Below are 21,893 nucleotides of genomic sequence, written 5' to 3' on the forward strand. Positions count from 1 at the left end.
CAGTGACTCCCTCCCCAACACACACACACACACACACCTCAAAAAGATCTTACCAGCTTGAAGCAATATGTAAAACCCCTGACCCTTTAAACATTCACCTTCATTTCCAAATTGCTACAATGGACTGAAATGCATGGACACATTTTCATTATGCTTATAAAACCCACTCAGGCGGTCAAACCAGACTGAGCACAGGAGCACGTTTGCATTTATAAGCCAACAGTCGCCTCTCTGTAAACTTGGCCCTGTGCGGTCCAGAAGACGTCAATGACTTCCCTCTGGGTGAGGAAACAGCTTTACTTCTAACCCGAGCCATGATGAAAGCTACTCGGGGACTAATCTGTAGTCTTTTCCATGACTCAGACACAACACACTTTTTACGAGAATCCAAAAAGGTCACGGCACACAATTACATTGTTATCTAAATTAAATCAAACTCCGGGTCTGGGAATAATATCATGCCAGGGGAGTGTGTTTGTGCGCTGTTAGCTGAGACAAGACGTGTTGAACATGTGCAATAGCTGGAGTCACACTGTACACCGCATTAGGATGTGGTCTGCATGCTGCTGTTATAAGCCCACAGTGGCCAACCCTAAACACAGGTTATCCATGACAGCTGTCAGGAAGGCCCAACAATCCAAAAAAGCACGAAATTACAAAGCACCTCACTGAAGCGTAAGACCAGGTGTGCAACAAGATGCCACTGCATAATTATGATAACTGGCATTTTGTGGAAGCACTGATCACAGCTGCTCCTCGCACAGCGTGCCACAGGACGATCGACCGTGTGGAGATTTTGAGAGAAAGAAAAGAGAAAGATGGACAGGCAGCAGATAACAGGGGAAGGGAATACATTCCTAAATATACATAAAAAAGCAATTATGTAAATGATCAACTTATCTGTAATTGACTAATTAGCATCTGTTTTGTGTGTCACTGCTGCATCATTTGAGATGTTAGGAAATGTGTTTCAGACGTGCAGATGCAGTTTTAGAAATGTCACACCTCAAGCTCAAAATGAGTTGATTTTTCGCACTACATGTCACAACTAAAGCTGTCAACACCACAGCACAGATCCGAGTGCAGCTCACCTCTGGCTGGATGGCTTTGAACACCGGAGCATCCATGAGTGTAATCTGGCCCTGGTGGGGAAAAAACACAACCGTTGTTAGACTTGCGCTGTTCAAATTGGGTCAAACTGACAAAAAAGAATGCAATTTGCCATTGTTTACTCTATATCTAACATAACATCAGACTTCCACATTATAGTTTAAAATAATACAAGTTAAAATGGTATGGGAAAAAAATTATAGACCCTTAATCTGTGGGGCCCACTCTTCAAGAAACACCTGCTATTCTGAAGATTCTCCAGACTAGTCTAGCCCTTCCAGAATAGTCCACTGTTCTTTAATCCTTTCTTTGGTGTCATTAGCTGCATTCAGGTCTCGGCTGGTCATTATCCATTATCTGTGGCTGAAAACAGCTTTCCTACAGTACGCAGTTCATTTTCCTCGAGATGCTTCGATAGACTTAAGATTTTGTTGTGCCCTGAACAATTTCAAGGTACTAACTGCCCAGCGTAACTAAGCAGCCCCGAAATGAAACCGAGCCTCCTTCATGTTTCATCGTAGTTCATTTAACATCTAGTAAATTCTCCTAGAAGGCTTGTGGATTGTTAATATGCATTTTTTCGCAAATTCCAAGCAGGCTTTTCAAAGCTTTTCTTTCAAAATTGGAGTCCTTCTGGGTCTTCTCTCTTGGACGCCCAAAAACACAACAGAAACTGACGTACCCTGACCTTGGAGGTCGGCTTGCATCTGTTTGGCAGGTAATCTTGCTTTTTTATTCTACCTTTCGCACTATCCTTCTGGTCAACCTTGGCTTGATTTTCCTCCTGCGACAACACCCTGGGATGTTGGCTACAGTTCTTTGGATGCTTATCTATTATTTTCCTTCTGATCTCCTCCAACAACTATCCCCTTTGCTTCCTCTGGTTCATGTTCAGTGTGGTGCACAAAGAATACCAAACAACATGACTCCTTCTCTGTTGAGAATGAGAATATAGCCATTGTTTGTTTTCCTTTCTATGGGGCACCAACAACAAGTCATCTTAGATTATCCTGGTAAATCAAACAATAATTCATCTTGTTTTATTCCATGGAACCACAATGGCATGCAAGTATACAAGACAATATCCCTTTTCAGGAGGAATAAAGCGTTAATTCAATGAGCTGTAAGGATCCTTTTAAGAGTGTCTGTAACAGTTCAACACATCTTTTGCTAGAGAGGTTTACTTCCCGACAAGCAGGTAAAAGAGGCAATGGTATTTTGCTTATTGAACCTTTAAATGCCTTGATATAGCATTGAAATGTGTAAAATAAAGACAATATTAGATAAAGAAGATAAAGAGTGCCCTCTTGTGGTTGAACAGGGCATACCAATGGAATAAAAGCATTGATACAGGATCAGAGAGACATAGGGAACATGCTTTTTATTTATTTATTATATGACAATCCTGAGCAACAATACATTTCTCAAAAAGCTAAGGTCAATGCAACAGAATTGCTACTTCTGTTTGTCCATGCCATGGAAAGTGTGTGTAGAGGCAGCCAGAGGAAATCCATCAGAGCCTGCTTGGCACTGCCAAACATCATCAGTTATTAATGATCCAAACTCTGACCCCATTTCCTCCTCCATCACCCCATCTCCTCCTGTCTCAAGTCAGAACATCACATTTGTGCTTACAGAACATTTCGTTTTCCAACATACCCATAGAATATTTTGATTTACCAGACAGGGGCAGGCAGACACAGTTCACTTACTGCATATTCTTCGGGGGTGACCTTCAATACATCGAACACAACAGCATCGAAACTCTTCTTTAGGTCTGAGGAACCCTTATCGCTGAGAGACTCTGAGCTGCTGCTCTTCTAGAAAACACAAACACACACATTGTGAGGTGAGAGGAGTGATGGCTCTGCTGTTTGAGACAAGTATCGAGCAGAAGAGAGATGTAAGGCATAAGAGGCTTAAAACCACAACATGATGTAATAGCACAGCTGTTAAATGTGTCATCTGAAGAAAATAATGTTAATATTATATCTCAGCCATTGAAAATATGCTACATCCTGTCACTCAATATTGGAAGATTAGAATTCTGAGTTGAAAAAGTCTAGAAGAAGCATGCCAGGGATAAATTGTGAAAAGAGTAGATGGAGGTGTGGTGAGTGGGCGTGGCCTCACCTCAGAGACTGATGCAGCGGTGGTGGTGATGATTGACTGGCCATTAGGGAGGTCCATCATTCCCACACCATCTAGCTCAAGTGAACAAGACCATTCATCATCCTCAGCTGCAGCAAAGCCCGCCCGGCCCTCTGGAAACACATATAGCACACTGAGTGATTACATTTTGCAACTCATCTGGTCAATTATCACCTCAAATCACTCAGCTTGAAACAGCAGCTCCACCTACTGGCTAATACAGGAGGATTCTCAGGATCATATCATGGTGAAAAGACATCAAAGGTCAACTACTGAGAAAAATAGGCACGGCTGAACTTGAGATGGCGATGAAAGTGTTGACAGTCGTCCCAGCAGGCCTGTGAAGGCCATATGGACGTACACTTTCACAGCCTGTCGCTTACTACACACGACAGAGGACAAGACAGAGGGAGCTTAGGCTGACCATTAGGAAGAGATCCTCTGGGAAAGGAGTTTGAAAAGAGCAGCTGTCAGTACAAGTCCCAACACTGAACAGCGTACACCTGACACTGGAGCATGACCTGCAGTCACTCTACAGACTCTGCAGATCGATCTCAACACAGGAAATATTCCTTTGTCTTTTCTTCGACTGGCTACTAGAGAGAAGATTTTCATCCCAATTTAATTTCATGGATTTTCAGTACTGATGTAGTCGATGGAATCGTTAGAAAACCACGTTTATTCACATGTCTCGGTTACTTATTGTAATTTTGTTCTTCCCTAAACTTGAGTGTTGATTAGCCAATCCAGAGTTTCTGAAAACGTACGCCCTGTATGTATGTTATTTATGCCAGTTTCATACAAAGAACCTAGCAACTCTCTGAAGGTGAATAACAATCACACAACACAAGCTACTGTAATCTAAAATGTTACACGTGATGGCATTTGGTGACATTACCAAATATCGAAAAGAGATTAGTATTCAAAGCTGTTTGTTTTGTTGATAATAACTTAAATGATTAAATCAAGTCTCAATATTGCAGCTATATTTTTTTAATCTGACAAACCTTTTGTAGCTTCAGCATGAACACTGATTTTAAATTATGCACAACATACATTTCCATTGTCTTGCTGATAACAAAAAAATGATCAGTCATGGATTCTTTATATTTCTGAATAGTTTTCTCTAGCCATGACTGAAAACACTTCAAAGAGAATCCTTGGCCAAAGGATGACTGAAAACACTTCAAAGAGAATCCTTGGCCAAAGGCACACAAGGAGACAGAAGGGAGAAATAAGAAGCTACTAGGCCAGCAAAGGCATCTCTTTTGTGCTTGACAATGCAGGCCTCTGTGTGTGTGTGTGTGTGTGTGTGTGTGTGTGTGTGTGTGTGTGTGTGTGTGTGTGTGTGTGTGTGTGTGTGTGTGTGTGTGTGTGTGTGTGAGCCATTAGCTGCTTTCCCCAGATGCCTCTGCTAAGCCCAGAGCAAACAGCACTACATCATGTCGACTTCCCTCCGATTGTTTGACATCAGAGAATACACAGGAAGCAATAGCCAGTCTGTATTTACAAGTCGGAGTCTGTCCGTTTATCAAGTCATACGTCTGTAATTACCTTACTTCCTGCTCTAATACCAATGCATGTCTTGTTGTTTGATTGGGGTGCCTCTGGGCTATGATGTCAACTATCACTTGGGGGTTTTGTCTACAGGTAAACACAAAAACACTCACAGCACATGTTTTTAAACTAGTGTCAATTCTGTGATCATGTGAACACACTATAAGATGGGCAAGAGTCCAACACAACTATCTTTTATCGAGTTAAAATAAAGGTCATAAAGAACACAATCTATTGTCACCTGTGAATATGTCTCACGTCACTCTAACATACAGAAATACCCAGATCCCGTAGTCTCTTATTATAGACATTTGTGTCGAGGTGCTCTCAGGAAGCACAGCCCTCTGCCAAAGTCATTTCCACACAGTGATTGAAAAATAATGTGGGTCTGCCCCTTGATTAGGACTCGCTCCAAAATGTAACCGTATCTTCCTTGGCCACAGCTACACTCTTGAACAAGTTTCACAAAAATGGGTCTCTATAATACTGCTGGCAAATCAATAAACAGACTGAAACAAAAAACAGCAGGGTGGTAATCAGCAAAGTGCAGTCATCTTTGCTCACTTAACCACGATGTGTGCGACTGTGATCGCATTACAAGAGAGTAAAAACAGTTAGTGTGCCCCCCCGCAAGCCCACAGACACACATTTACTGCCGTCAGACCTCTGAAAACAAGCTATTCTTCCAAAGGCCTTACTTACCAGTTGTGTGTCAGATGCGCATAATGTTGGATGTGATGTTAGCCTGTTGTTCTTTATTGCTGCTTTTGTCTATTGAGTCCTGTCTTTCTCTGAGGCTGGCTCCTGCTGTCTGTGTGAAAGGGAAGAGCATAAAAGAGACAGAAATAAAGATGAGTCTTCTGAACATGAGGAAAACCCACACAAATGAGGAATGCACACAGCCAAAACTCCAGTAGCGATTCGATGCTGATCAGTTTAACAACATGCAGCATGAGCTCTCGTCAGGAGAAATAAAAAGGTGGCAGATTGACAGAAGTAACCATAACAACAAACTGATCATCAGTAAATCTTCCTTGACAAATGGAATCTTAAATGCAATGCCAAAAGCTAGAGGTGGTATAATATAATTTTCTTCATAATTACTTGGCATTATTGGTCACCTAAATACCATAATAACATTAAGATTGCATCTGAAAAATAAATTGCCCCTGCAACACATAATTAAAATTAAACACAACAACTCAAGACATGACTATGGCTGCAGCAGCAATTACTTTCATTGTTGATTAATTTGAGAGTTAGTTGTAATTTTATTTAATTATCTTTCATTTATTTGGTTTATAAAATGTCAGAATTTCAGAAGCTACTTGTCTGAACCCCAGGAAATACAAAATCAGCCAATGAAGGGTAAATCCCATCAGGCTCTCTGCCTCCAACACATCTCATGTGACAGTGCTCACATTAACCAGTAGGTGTCTCACTTCTCTAGGAGATGAAAGCCTGTGTGGGACTCTGAAGACAAATGCTGCATGTTGGCAGACCGCAGTTGGCCTTTAGCCATCAGGTAAGGACTAAGATCTTGTCATCCCCTCCAGGTTGTCATCATGCTTGGTAAGGGTACAAAGCTCACACACAGAACAAACAGCGGATTAGTATTTCCACTCACCAAGGTAAACTTTAAACCTCTGCTGACTTAAGCCTATGCATTCTTTCACAGATCACATCTTGCCAAGTAAACACCATCCCAGAGCAACCCATGGGGTGCTGTAGGAAATAACATATTTTTCCCCACACTAAAGTCTAAGTGTCATGTCACCTAGCTAAAGTGTTGATTTTTCTATACCTTCCGCAGTGTTAACACCCCCTGGCAACAGCCTGTCTCTGCTCGTCTGCTTCAGTGTGCCCCCTCCCAACCACCCTGGACCAGTTTCTTTCTCTGAACTTCAGTTTCTTACGACGCCCACACCTCCAGCTATGCTACTTGAAAAACAGAGAGAGACAGCAACCCCCTCCTTCTGAGTCACTGCCCTACCTACCCAATCCTCACTAGCCAAAGCTCCTGATGTAAGAGCTCGGCCTTTTCTGCTTTTGGCAGCATCCGCGCACCGGTGACAGTGAGCTGAGCCGACACATGTTGTGTTTGGTGACATAATTCCATGTGGTTGTGTCCTCATGCTTCACTTGCTGAGGTTCAAGTGTGGGGAATGTTTATATGACCAGCTGAAGGGTTAACAAACGAACGGCGATAAAGTGAAGGTGTTTCAATGGGATGGCGGCATACGACTGCACATGACAGAGTTTAGAGAAGGAGGGCGAGAATAACAGAGGAAGAGTGACAGAAAGGGGAATGACTCAAGTGGTCTCAGATGATGTGTCAATGTTAGGCTAAATGTGAGTCATTGCACTGCACAGAGAAGTCGGCTCCCCCTCCCTCCCTCTATTTGTGTTATCAGACTTTTGACATTCACATCAGACTGCAGGTACAGGTGCAGGGCAGCCTAACCAGCCATGTTACTAAAGGGCACAACGAGCATCAGCAAGTGTTTCTGTGTGTCATCACGCACAATGCTGGCGTATTTGTGCATGTGACAACATATTCTTCATCCCGCACCGACCCTTTACATTCCTTTACATTATCCAGTGCCATGAAAGCAGGTCTCCATCACCTCTGCTCAACAATAAAAGGTGAACAAAGCTCGAGTGTTCACTGCATGACAGTGTTGTTGTTCAGAGGGAACAATAATAGTGCGCACACACGGCCCAAAAATCTATTCATTCATTCATACTTATTTTCAATAACTGGTATAACACTAAGTGATTTTCAAGCAAAAATACAACACAGGCTCTTATTTCAGCTACTTATTTGTTGCGTTTATTTCTTCTCATGTGAAGCTGTTCAATTAATTTTACAAGCAGAAAAATAGCGCCAACTTCTTAGAAATTAAACATTTTTTATTGAATTTTTTACATTTATTGTTTTAATATATCACTCAATTAAATCTTGTGGGGTTTTGGACTTTTGGTCTGACATGTTCCCTCAAAGACATTATAATGGGCATTAATTACTAATAAAGAATATAATACGCAGATTATTTGATAAATGCTAAAGCTCTAATATACTACCTTACCGATACAATCGAAAAAAGACTCACTTCAAACCATAAAGTTAAATACCATCTCGTGTTAGTAAATGATCAAAAATCAACATCCTCGTCCTAACATCCTCCTGGAGTATTCAACATGTACATGAATTTGTTGGTGTTAATAAACTGAAGTCTCCCATTAGCATTCACCTCACCAACATCGGTGACAGCAGTGGTCTCTTCCTCCCTGCCATCTTTTGATGAAAGATGTATAATATAATGTTCATAATTTATAATCTGAGGTAGCCATGACAAAACTGTGGCACTGCACCACAGATGGCGTTTTATAGCGCAAAACACTATAAAACCTGGCATTCAAAGCACCAGGCTGCTCCAAATCCTATTTACTGTTGTATGTGTTTACATGTTTACCCTCGACTCATCCTCAGTCCAAACACGAGGCACGAGCTAACACATAGGCACAAAATGCAAAAGATTAGCGTGTGTGAAGGAGGGACCTGTAGGAATGTTCAGGGAAGGGTCACAGGACGTCAGACTGTCAATAAAGGATCAGACATGTGAGATGTGTCTAACGTTCAGCTTCAGCAGAGTGCTGTGTGACTTTCACAGCTTTGAACACTCTGCATGTCACTGTGCAGCACTGCAGGCCCGTCTTTGACACTTAGCAGTCCTGTGAGCCTCGCCTCTCAATCTGCTCCCACTGCATGAGAGCGCACCACAAATACCCAGCTCCTCTCATGCTCACAGCAGGACGTGAAGACCTCATATTAATGATATTTATACGTACAAGTTTTGAAAGTGTGTGAAAGTACAGCAATATTCAAATATTTGCAGTATGACAAACTGGGTGTCTTTGGCAACATTTGAAGAAGAAATGCTGTATGAAGTTAATACAAATAGAACATTTGCTACCGCTGGAGGTTGAAATTTAGAGTGTTTAACTGGCGCAACACAAGGTGACACCTATAAGGAAATAGTCATCAGTCTCTTTGGGACTTTTTTTGATAGAAGATCTGTTTAAAATATTGCAAGACGGAACAAGACAAAGGAGAGGCCACAGTGAGCTAGCTAGAAGATGGCAGCTGGCGGTGACAGGCCGCACACCTCCAGGTTCTACAGGAAATAACCAACTCTTTGTATGTATGATGTTCACACTCATGCCGTATGCAGCACTAAATCGAATCATGGTTGCCTACAGAACGATAAAAAAGGCCATTTGTTGCATGAGATCTTCATTAAAAACACTAGTTTGTTTCTCTGCCCCAGTAATCCGGAACCTGTAGGGTTAAACTGCATGTGCTGCTACCAGCAGTATGGTACAATCAACCAGGGCGGACATTTTAAGGTCTGCCACTTTAAATGTAAATGTAGAGCACATCCTCTCTGTCACCGTCTGTATAATGCATGCACTGTACTGACACATGCTTGATGCATTTTAAATGCATGCCGCAGATGCACCAAAGTCAGGGAACAGAAGTAGGTCAGTGTGTTGAGCTGAGCAGTGAGGAGTCTGACAGCCCATTACGCTGTGCCTTCTTCTTTATATCTTTAGTAGACACAGAACACACACAGTACACACACAAGGCTGCTAGAGCTGGGACCTTCAAAGTTAAAGCAGTTATCTTACCGGCAAATTATCTTTGCACAATATTGTAGTAGCTGCATGACATAAAAGAAGACACTGCGAAGACAAGAATATCACCCCTTTTACCAACTTTATAAGATCACAAAAGCCTTATTTTTCAAATTTATAAGAGCCTTATTTCCACTTTATAAGATCACAAAAGCCTTATTTCCAACTGTGTTTATAACTTTTGCAGTGCCAGTTAATCCCCAGAGTTAGTGAGTGATGTTCAGTATTGCTACAGCAGCAAACATAAGGTCGAGGTTCTGTCTTTCCCCGGGCTCTAGTCAAGCCTCCCCCTTTGACCACTATTGATCTGGAGCGAGGAGGTGCTGGATTGATCACACACACTCTCTAATAACCTTCACATACACACAGGGACACGGCATGTTGCTGCATGTCACAGCAGTTCGATAAACACTGCTTTCACTCAGCAGGTCCGCTGTTCAGGCAGAGGCTAGTGGAACTGCCTGTGGAGAGACAATGGTGTGTGGCCGCGTGTTGCAGTCGGGGGAACATGACCAACAGCCCCTTCACACCATCACTTAACATGCCGTCCGTGTTCAGATCCTCGATGGAGGTCGATAAGGTGACAGAGGCATGGAAGTGTGGACCAGTAAGCGTAGAAATAGCTTCACAGAGTGCAACATCAGAAAAGGTAGAGCAAAAACACACACAAAAAAAACTGCTTATAATAAACATGTTTCATTCTTTTTGTATTTGCCCAAGGTAGTCGAACTATCCTAGAACTTGGTGTTTTATCATTTTAACTGTCACACACTGAACAGGTTTATTATTATTGGGGATCACATGGTTTGCTAACACAGCTAACACCCCACTCTGGAGCCCCGTTGCTTGTCGAATGAAACAATCAACACAGAAAAAAAACACACACAACAGGAAGTGAAGCGATCTCTATTTTCCAAATGCGCTAAACCGTTCAGACAAAAAGCATGCAGATTTTATCGCGGTAGCATCATAATGGCAGCAGCATAATGCCAAGATGAAACCAATTTAATGGTGTCATAAAATTTTACAGTAATGGTGTTTTTGCAAAATCAATAGGCAATGAACCCAGTGACACCACACAGACTCTCACTACCCTGACACTGAAGCATCTGTGCTCTACCCTCTGACATACTGTCATCAGTTCATGAATATTTAAGCCCGTCTGTGACTGGAAATAAGCATCATCTTAGGGGTAAAAGGGCAAAGAGGGTGTTAAAATGCATGAGATGCAGCACAGTACAATTTGAAGACAATTATCTTACTTTGAACCTTAGAAAATATATTCATTTAAAAGTGCAGTGTTGCTCAAAATCACAGCAGCAAAATGTCCATACCATCATGAATGTAGTATGGTGCTTAGTAAGAAAATTGATGAATAGCTGATAATGCTCTTGGTATCTACATTGACAATTGAATCCACTTGTCTGAACTAAAATGAACACTAGGCAAAATGGATTTTCCTCTTCGGTGATCATCATTTTAACCAGCCACAGCACATATTAGATTACTTATTATGGTACGAGTAATAAATATCCTTTGCATGTCAATATTGAATAATCTGCCTATTATGTCTCGGTTAAGCAATTGGTCTATGAAGTCCAAGAAGATTTCTTTAATCAATCCAAAATCCCACCCCAAAAAAATCCCTTTAGTGTGATATAAAAACAGAAAATCCCAGCACATCCTGCAATTAACAATCAATCGATTACAAAATAGTAGACCAGTTAAAGTCAATAAAGTTTCTTCCAAGTCTGAGTCTTCTGTTCTTTGCTTTTCAACATTCTGAATCCAATCTACATTCTTCTTTGTTGTGTTTTTACTTGTGGTTTTGTGTTTGCTGGCATTGACCAGTAGGCATCAGTACGAAATGAGAAGAGCGAGTACTAACGGGGGCAAAGATCAGGAACACCGAGCGCAGGACAAATTCTAGCACTGCTCATCACAAGATAGTCTTCAGAAACATTCTTTAAAAAGCCTTCCTCTGTCTTTTCCTTAACCTGATTTTCTTTATAAATGAAATGTCATGTCCTTTATCAAGTTTCCTTTTTTGAACAACCATGCGGTTAACACTGCCACATAGTAGTCATGGGATATAAAATGACGACTTCATTTTTGACAAGGGACACAAAACCATTTGGACGGATAATCGGTCACCAGGTCAACTGGATGACATCGTCAGCTGATTATTTTTCTCCCAAGACATACAGCAGCCATGATGAATACCAAGGAGACACAAGCGCACACACTAGTGAAGTTAGATCTGTATACCCTGTTTGTGAAATTCCACTAGTTCTAAATCGGTGCCATGGCAGCAGCTTGCACCGTGGGGTGTGATTAGGCTTTTTTTAGATACACTTGCGCCTCTCTCTCTCTCTCTCTCACCCTCATTCTTCCATTCTCCCTCGATCCCTTCAGCTCTCCGAGTTGATAATTAGAGCTCAGGCTGTACAGACAGGCTGTTCAGGCCCTGCTTCGGTCTCTCTCCTGGCACATCCCCCAGTGACACGGACACACTTGGTATGTGCTCTCACAGACCTACATAACGCCTTCCTTCAATCGCCCAGCCTGAAGCTAGAAGCAAATTCAATAATTCAGAGCCAATACAAGGGCCGACTGATCTTGATAAGGGTATCTGGTTAGCCATCAAATCAACCTAAGAGAGGATTTGGTGCCAAGCTTGTAAAGTAGTGGCATGTGGCAGGGCCCAGAGCAGCAGAGTGTGTGGGCAGAGCACTGGCGTACAGTTGGGGAGTCCATGTCTGCGCGTGCTGACTTCAGCCTGATTTGTAGACCGAATGGGAGCAGGCAGGCAGCCCAGCCCAAGTTCAACTTTACCACTGAAGACCAGGCGACCCGAGCGCGGTGAGAGATGAGTCGGGGAGAAGAAAGGGAAAGGCGGAGGGGGGAGAGGAAGTGGAGGAAGTGCGGAGCTGGCAGCAGGACTGCTGTCTGTGGTCATTCCCTGCACGGACTATTAACAAGGAAAGGGCAGGCTAACAATACGGAGCAACAGAGCAGTCAGTCAGAGCCATAATGTTTAGAGGAAACTGATAAGATCTCTATGTCTTCCTGTATGAGTCTCAGAGGACATGGCACAAGTCTAACCCACCGCAGTAAAACATCCTCATGGAGACAGAGCAAACAACAATTCAGGCAAAAAAAAGGGACACAGTACGATAGATATGCAGACAAATGATGTTATGGACAAGAAAACAGACTCCCGTATGAATTGCATAAGCAGGAGATAAACGTTAAAACGATATTGGCCTTAATGACATGACAAAAAAAACCATATATTTCTTCCTTTCTTATTTGTCTCTTGGCCTCAGTCTGCTACAACTTGCCCCTGTCCAACATCAAATGAAGTGATTATAATGGGAAAAGGGTCATTTAGTTTGAATACACTGGTTAATAACACCAAACTGTAGAACTATCCAGCTTCTAGGTCACTGGGGCTGGGCAATGTCACAATTTACTATAACAGGCATGTTAGTTTCGGTTATTTGTGCTTTTAATGGCCTGACATCCATCACCTGTTAACTAAGGTTGATATAAAGGAGACATGGCATGACGATCCAAAAATACAAGGGTTGCTTCCCTTTCAGTCCAGGGCTCCATTGACCCAATGAGCTTTGGCACTGCATTTAAAACATTTTACAATGTCTAAGTACTGCTATTAGATTTTTGTACAATAACCATGATGGCCCAAACAGTGATTACAATAACTTAATAAGAAACTGTAAATGTTTAGTTTTATTCCATGCTGGCTTAGCTGAAGTTAATTACCGCATTTAAATATTTTCAATATTCATGTTGCAGTTTTATCAACTGCTTTATAATTATATCTGAGAACAACACTGCAAGTCAGGCGTTAACGCTCGCCAGATCTCCTATTTGAGTCCCGAAACAAACTTACATCATAACCATAAATAATGTCTCCATAGATTTTCGTCATGTTATAAGGGTTTGTGAGTCACACTTAAAAAACAAATAACCTCATCTCCATATCTGCCACTCAAAACATGTTTCTTCCGCCTTCACATTTATGGTACCACAAAGACAGTCAGGAAGCATTTCCAAGGACCGAGTTCCAGATCGGCCCTTGGGGGCTTTTGAGTGAGACACAGACTTAAGAGACATGGCATGCTGCAACATGACAAACCATAAGATTATAGGAGAGCAAACACACACACACACAAACTCCTACAGACACGGGACAACAATACGCTCTTATTTAGAAAGAACAACCTCTGAACATCATGGCACAGGAAACGGACTATGGTAGAAAACTAATGGGCAAGCTGCTGGCTGAATAAGCCTGCTCCCATCAGCCAAACGGTCATCCAGCCTCGATGTTTCTGCAACAGACATTTATTAGATTTCATTTGATCACATGTTGTAGCCATCCTGTGGGAGGAATGTGTGCTCTTCGGTCCAAGGTTATCCTTGCAGCCAAACTTGACTTGATTTATAATACTTCAAGGCTAAGTTTCATGAGGTAGAATGAGATAAGAGAAAATAACAGCAGACCCACTGAAAGAAAACAGACTGAGTGCTTCTAATCCTGCTTTACTATCTGATTTTCCTTCAGTACAATACATCAAGTCAGCCATTCCCAGATAAAAACAGGGAAATCTACCCTCTATATCACAATGAGCTCATGCTCCTCCAACAAGTTATTCCGTGCTCTTTGATGTAGGCCTCTTCTGCTCACATACTTGACCCAAAAGAGCAGTGAACCAGCCAATACTGAAATCAGACTCTGTGGTGTCTTTAAAAAGGTAAACACACTGCAGGCAAGCTATTGTTAGTCTTTCATCATATGTATGAATATGAAGTGTAGACTGCCAAGTTTTCAGGGAGAGAAAGAGGGGGGAAACGTTAGCAGCCAAGAAAGCTCTGTAGATGATATTGTTGAGCTAAACTCTTGAGTATTTAGTTATGAGATTAGTTTGGATCCAGAACTCAGGTCACTTTGAACCTGCTTAACTGAGCAAGACTGATAACATGCCTCCCAAACGGCTTAACGCTTGCTCACACAATGCGCACGCACACACACTGCTGTATGCATGACTTCCTCTAACATGCCATTGCCCTGTCTCCAGGGCCTGATAAAACGCCAATTACAATCAAAAACACAAAAAGAGCCCTGCCCGAGGGAAAGCTGAGGGAGAAAAACGGGACCAATAAGTGTGCCAACTTCAAACGCAGCATTGGACCAGGAAGTTGTGCCAAAACCACATTCATACTGTCACACAAAGCTGGTCAAACATTTGTGTGTGAGGGTGAAATAAATGTGGACCATAAACTGACAAACTACAAAGGCAGTGGTGTGTCCGATTTGGCCCGTTTGAATAGAGCGCTCTTTGTCCGGAGAATTCCTGGCATACGGCAGCTTCTGCATAAATGTGTGTGAAGTCCATTGAGGGGTCGCAAAGAATGAAAAGTTGTATTTAAATGCGGTCAATTAGATTGCCTTCTTCTTTTACTGCGGTCGGTGTAAACAAGATGAAAACAAACATCCAATGGTGAAAAATAAGTCATAGACATGAAGATGTCAACGAAGAGGTCTTACTAGAGTTTTTTGAACCTCTGTATGTTAGAACAGACGTCAAAATTGCCAGAGTAATTCAAGGCACGGCAAGAGCCTTGGTGTAAACCGCATAATTTCCTACATCCTGTAAGATATCCCTCACATTAAGAGTATTTCCAGAAAGTCTGAATCTTTCTGACACGTGAATCATAAGTAAAAGGTGAAACCGGGACGATGTCTGGACCTGATTCTCCAGACATTGGCCGAGGTTCATACAAGAAAAGGACTACCCACACAGTTGTTTGGTCTGACAGTTCACTAGGTCAGAGGTCGAATGGGGGAATAAAACATGACACCCCCACACACACAGAGGTCAAGGGAGAACACAAGACAGCTACAATGGAAGTAAGAGTTGAAAAGGTTACACCATTCTTTAAGAAAATAAAACTGGATCCTTCGAACCTCATGAGAAGGAAACAGAGGGGCATTGCCAAATAGAGGAAAGGCGAAACAACAACCCAACGTGATGAACACAGAGACAGACTTTGCCTACTTTGGCCATGACTGTCTCTCTCACTCACTAATATGGCGAGGACTCATTATTCCCATCTGATAGCAGCTATGAAAGATTGATTCTTTTATCCTTCTCGCAAGGCAGAACAATGTTACACTGTGTGCTTCTTCCAGTCAGGGTGTGTGTGTGTGTGTGTTTGAGAGAGAGGGGGAAACTGCATCTAATGGAAGAGGAGCAACAGCTGAGACCGGAGAAACAGCTGTATCTCTTCAACGCCTGCACTGCTCCCCTCCCCCTCGTGCCCTCTCTCCCTGAATGAGCCCCTCACACCCCTTTTTCTGACCCTCCTCTCCCACAGAGCCACATGGCCAGGGGCTACACTCACACACAGACACGCAACATGTACCAGAGTGGTTACACTACTGGTTCGGCCTCTGTTCGGCTTTCAGAGGACAAGCGCAGGCAGGATGCATGTGCTACTAAACATCCATCTATTGACTAAAAATACAAAAGACATTGTTTCCAGCGGCAAAGTCGTCCTCCCTCTTCTCTTCCCAAATCCTCTCAACCCTCCCAGCTTCAGTCAGATTTTAACTATGAGAGCAAAGCAAACTTTCAGGTTAAACTCTGCCATTAAAATCTCAACAACTCGAATGTATTCTGTCATCAAGTTTTTCTAGGTACTTTTGTCAGGTGTCAGTCTCTTTTACGCCTTAAGCTTGGATAATTCAGTTATTATGGTTACAGTTGGGAAGGAGTTTGCTTTTCATTTGGTTTTGCAGAATGGGCATGTTGAATTTGCACATAAAATATAAAAAAATACATTTAAAATCTTCATAAAAATTGCAAATATCCTTTACAGCAACATTAAAAACAAACTGAAAAGCAGGCAAAAACAAGGAAACAAATGAATCCATAACAGTTGTATAGAGTCCATAATATGTAGACATGTAACAGAATAGTTTTTGTCTTTTTGAGAAAATACACACAGCATTTTTTTCTTGTCTTGCCATACTCTGAAATGATATTGCATTCAAGATTTGTACAATACTTGGATTAAAACACATTTCCTCCTGGTCTGTGCTAACTCAGTAACTTCTGTCTGGAATAAGCATAAGAGTGTCTTTGTACTCATATAAAGTCAGAAGCCATTTTCAATTACACAAAAATGCCATGAATGAAATGGATTAACACCCGGTTTGACAGTTGGTGATGTAAAGTGTGTAACTGTAGGCATGTGAGTACAAGTCTCTGTCTGCCTGTCAAGACTCGACCTGTGGGAAACCTGACAAAGGAGACAGGAAACAGGTTGTCTCAGTCAAACAAAACTAAAAGGATTCTTTGAGAGATGACACGGAGAAAGACATCTTCCTAAGACACGCTGAATCATCCCTATTCAGTCATTAAAGAGCTACAGGATGATTGAAATGGAGATAAAAGCAGAACAGGGGCGCAGGATGAGACTTTGCATTTGTACAAGGCGATCTAAATAACCAAAAAGCCCACAGTGTATTCAAGGAACACAGAAAATGTTGGAGCTCAGCAAATGAAAGTAATAGCAAAAGGAGAGAGAAGGAACACAAGGTGGAGTGATGTTTTTCTGTATCTGATCTATTGTTTCTGGCAGGGTTCGGGTACAGGTTCAAAAGTTTCCATGAGATAACCAACGCTCAGCTCTCCGTTAGACTCCAAAGCCAAAACACTCAGGGATTAGGAAGATGGATCAGGCTGTGGTTTTGGAACACGTCTTGTCTCCAATACAGACTGGTGGATTAGGACAATATGAAGGGGAAGTGGAAGGGAGCGGCGTCTATCCGTTTGTGCACAACTGCTGTTTTTGTAGAAGAAAACCTCCCCAATTCGTCCTGACCTCCATATAACTCAAAACACCTGAGCCAACGGACATACAAGTAAAAGTCTATGAGACATGGCGGGATAGATGATGATTGTTTGGTGTCAAATCCACAGCCTTGCTTGAAACTAAGAGATATTCCTAATATTTTGTCCACCCTGTTTATATCCATGAAGGAACCCCATTGTTTTCAATTCCAATCTAAAACTGACCTCATCCTGCCTTACTTCATGCTCTGCATTTGTTCCTTAAATAATACTTCCTCTGGTGAGAATGTTCCAGATATGCAGAGCCACATGACACAGGAGGCAAAAGACCAGCCTGAAAGTGTCAGGTGGAACGAGACCCTAATAGTGGACATTCTGCATGCCTTTAAGGCTTGGCTCTATTCCTATAGTCCTGTCCCTAAACTCACCTTTAACCCCTAACCCCGTGACCTTAAACGAATACAACCTGACTCACCAACCCTGGATAACACACATTAGCTGGGTTATCCAAGCTTATGTTGACTTTTCAATAAAATAGAGAGAAATAATGGACATAAATATACGTGGATTCACATCCACAGAGATAAATAGCAATGAAAGAAAACCATCCATGCGTTGGACAAGCAGGAGTTTGAGAAAAGTTGACAAACACAACCTTCTCAATACAAAGTCATCTTTCTATTTTTGGTAAGATCTGTTAACAGTCAGAGGTAGTGTGTGATACAACTCAGGCAGGGATTCAAGTTTGCATAACTGAAATATTGAAATAATTTAAGAAGAACACTGTGTTTGGGGATCGTGATTTCTACAACACAGTTCACTATCATTTGACACCTGGGACTTTCCTTGGTCAAGCACTGGGGTTTCCATCTGATAAATTATAACTGACAAAACATAATAGGTCACATTCGGAGAAGCTTAAAACAAGAATTTCCTCATGAGCTGTACTTTAATAAGAAAACACAGTCACATGAGATGGACCAAAATCAGGCAGGAAGGGAAGCCCTGGAGTTTCCCCAAAATGTTTGACTACAGCCTACTGCTGTATTCAATTGAAATGTTACCCTATAGTATCTCATTAGTTTGTTGAGCCAAAGCTGGTTAGCTACCACCCACGCATATCCAGAAATGTTGTGACAATTAAATATCCGCAGTACAAGCAGCTAGAGCTTTATCTAATCCAGATTCCAGCTGTCCTTTTAACAAGGACCAACACCAACAGGCTGGGCAAGAAATGGAAGTTGGCAGCCAGATTAAAGGGCAATTATGACGGATGAGGTCATAGGTGATTTGCCTTTTGATTCATACGATCAGTAAGTAGGGCGGCTTGGTGTACAACCTCAATAATTTTTGAGTGATAGGTCAGGTTTTTACTGAAATAACATAAAGATTAATTTACACCTTGTGTCTTATGAGGGGAAAAACCTACAAAAGCATTTCAGAAGTTTTGTTTTTTTTACCGTATTTGCACCAGTGATCTCAAATGAGACATATTTAGAAAAGTCCCTAGAGGACAAAAAAAAGGGAGGGAGGGAGAAAGAAGGAAGTAGAGGCTTGTGGGCTGGTAAATGTATACAGTGGGGAGTATTTGATACACTGCCAATTTTGCAGGTTTTCCCACTTACAAAGCATGTAGAAGTCTGTAATTTTTATCATAGGTACTCTTTAACTGTGGACAGAATCTAAAACAAAAATGCATTTTATTGCATGACATAAGTATTTGATACATCAGAAAAACAGAACTTAATATTTGGTACAGAAACCTTTGTTTGCAATTACAGAGATCAGACGTTTCCTGTAGTTCTTGACCAGGTTTGCACACACTGCAGCGGGGATTTTGGCCCACTCCTCCATATAGATCTTCTCCAGATCCTTCAGGTTTCAGGGCTGTCACTGGGCAATACAGACTTTCAGCTCCCTCCAAAGATTTTCTATTGGGTTCAGATCTGGAGACTGGCTAGGCCACTCCAGGACCTTGAGATGCCTCTTACGGAGCCACTCCTTAGTTGCCCTGGCTGTGTGTTTCGGGTCGTCATTTTCCAACCGCAAAGGCTGCGATTTGACTGGTCACGTGATCTGGCCGAGACGAGCGAAGCCGAGCAGGCAGGGAAAGAAGTCAACGCTGCGCTTGAACCTGTTGCACAATGGCCTCAGGCTCATCAGAAGAGTGTACGGCTGGAAGGTTGGTACCAAAGAGGGGCGGCACGTCAGTTGTGTGGAATTATTTTGGCTTTAAAAAGGAAGATGCTGCGCAACGTCAGCTATTGTGCAGAACATACCTCGCTACTGTTGCTACCTCACGAGGTTCACGATTGTAATCACGATTGATTTATTGCTTGTGTTTGTTAAAAAATACATGAGAAGAGGAAGAAAAAATAATCGCATATTAAATCACAATTGCAATATTGAGGGGAAAAAATCGCAATTAGATTATTTTCCTAAATCGTTCAGCCCTATGCTGGAAGACCCAGCCACGACCCATCTTCAATGCTCTTACTGAGGGAAGGAGGTTGTTGGCCGAGATCTCGCGATGCATGGCCCCATCCATCCTCCCCTCAATACGGTGCAGTCGTCCTGTCCCCTTTGCAAAAAAGCATCCCCAAAGAATGATGTTTCCACCTCAATGCTTCGCGGTTGGGATGGTGTTCTTGGGGGGTTGTACTCATCCTTCTTCTTCCTCCAAACAAGTGGATTTTAGACCAAAAAGCTCTATTTTTGTCTCATCAGACCACATGACCTTATCCCATTCCTCCTCTGGATCATCTAGAAGCCCCAGACCGAGGGAGATTGACCGTCATCTTGAACTTCTTCCATTTTCTAATAATTGCGCCAACAATTGTTTCCTTCTCACCAAGCTGCTTGCCTTGTCCTGTAGCCCATCCCAGCCTTGTGCAGGTGTACAGTTTGATCCCTGATGTCCTTACACAGCTCTCTGGTCTTGGCCATTGTGTAGAGGTTGGAGTCTGTTTGATTGAGTGTGTTGACAGGTGTCTTTTATACAGGTAACGAGTTCAAATAGGTCAAGTTAATACAGGCAATGAGTGGAGAACAGGAGGGCTTCTTAAAGAAAAACTAACAGGTCTGTGAGAGCCGGAATTCTTACTAGTTGGTAGGTGATCAAATACTTATCTCATGCAATAAAATGCAAATTAATTACTTAAAAATCATACAATTTGATTTTCTGGATTTTTTTTTAATTCTGTCACTCACAGTTGAAGTGTACCTATGATAAAAAATTACAGACCTCTACATGCTTTGTAAGTGGGAAAACCTGCAAAATCGGCAGTGTATCAAATACTTGTTCTCCCCACTGTATATATGTCAGAGTAGGGCTGGGTACTGTACTGTGAAAATCGATTCGGCACATGTCCAAAATACCGGATCCTGAAGTACCGGTACTGTACCAATATAAACTTACACCAAGTATAGGGTTATTTTGTGACTGAAGATGCGTAAATCCTACCACAAAGACGAACATTTAGCACTGGAAAAGACGTAAAATGCCACGCTGAAACTTGAAATCAGAGCCATCTTTGATTTGAGATCCTCTCGCCACAGTCTCACCGGACATTGCGAGAGCTTGGCTGATCCAGCGTTCTGATTGGTCAAAAAGACTTTGTTGCTTTTTTGTAATTTTGCCGCGTTAGTTAAAGGCCGCAGACTGCGCGGAGTGAATTTGTTTGTCATGCCACGTGGGAAGACCAGTAAGGTCTGGGATCACGTAACAAAGCTTTCAGGGGGCCAGAACGCAAGGTGCAACCTCTGTAATGCCACCATTCAGTGCAGCGGTGGAACGTCTAACATAGCAAAACATTTACGTCGTCATCACAAGATTGAGACAACTCCACATGAGTATGGAACGATCATTGCGTCCATGTTCAACATTAAGGGCAAGTTTTTGTTTTGTTAAGCTAAGAATGTAGTAGAATTCTGAGATAAAACATGGGCCAAATTAAAATGTTTTAGTTTTCATCTCCTAACCTCATGGCCTCATGTGACACCAAACGTGACCAAAGTGACACTTAGGGACAGCGTAACTAATACGCAACAGATCTTTCAGGCGGGAAGTTTTGGCAGCAAGGGAGTTTGCCAGCAGCTTATCTCCCACTCTAGGGCTATAACTGGCCCCGCTAGGGGGGGGGGGCCGCTGTTAGCGGGCCATTCGTCACGCTAGATAGGTCCGGACCTGTACCTAAACCTCTGTACCGGTACCTGTACCTGATGTTACGTTTAGGTACGCAGCCCTATGTCAGAGCATTGTGAGGCATATTGCCTAGGCCTAATACTTAAATTGCCCACACAGACTGAATCTTAGGCTGATAAGTGAGGACTAAAATAGCGTTAGATCCCACTCACGACAAGCTACATGAAAAAGAAACTGAGAATGAAGTAGCACAAAGGAGAAGAATAGGAACTAGAGAGGGGAATGGGAGACAAAGTTGTCCACTTGCTGGTGTAGCCCTTCATGTGGGAGCCACTCCCATCAGTGGT

At 42.3% G+C, this 21,893-nt stretch overlaps 1 protein-coding gene across 5 annotated transcripts in view; it reads right to left on the reverse strand.

Annotated features, from left to right (window-relative positions):
• Positions 1–21,893, reverse strand: part of ralgps2 (Ral GEF with PH domain and SH3 binding motif 2) — a 67,637-nt gene that overhangs the window by 41,928 nt on the left and 3,816 nt on the right. For 4 of the 5 annotated variants that reach the window (XM_063891576.1, XM_063891574.1, XM_063891575.1 and 1 more), the window contains exons 2-5: positions 5,521–5,629; positions 3,244–3,374; positions 2,823–2,930; positions 1,092–1,142 (exon numbers count right to left, since the gene is read on the reverse strand). In XM_063891576.1, the coding sequence (XP_063747646.1) occupies positions 1,092–1,142; positions 2,823–2,930; positions 3,244–3,303 (219 nt within the window). In that variant the 5' untranslated portion in view covers positions 3,304–3,374; positions 5,521–5,629. The remainder of the gene's footprint in view (positions 1–1,091; positions 1,143–2,822; positions 2,931–3,243; positions 3,375–5,520; positions 5,630–21,893) is intronic. The other variant, XM_063891573.1, reaches the window with a different exon arrangement.

Source organism: Eleginops maclovinus, chromosome 9 (assembly GCF_036324505.1).
Source record: "Eleginops maclovinus isolate JMC-PN-2008 ecotype Puerto Natales chromosome 9, JC_Emac_rtc_rv5, whole genome shotgun sequence".
NCBI classification, from domain to species: Eukaryota; Metazoa; Chordata; class Actinopteri; order Perciformes; family Eleginopidae; genus Eleginops; species Eleginops maclovinus.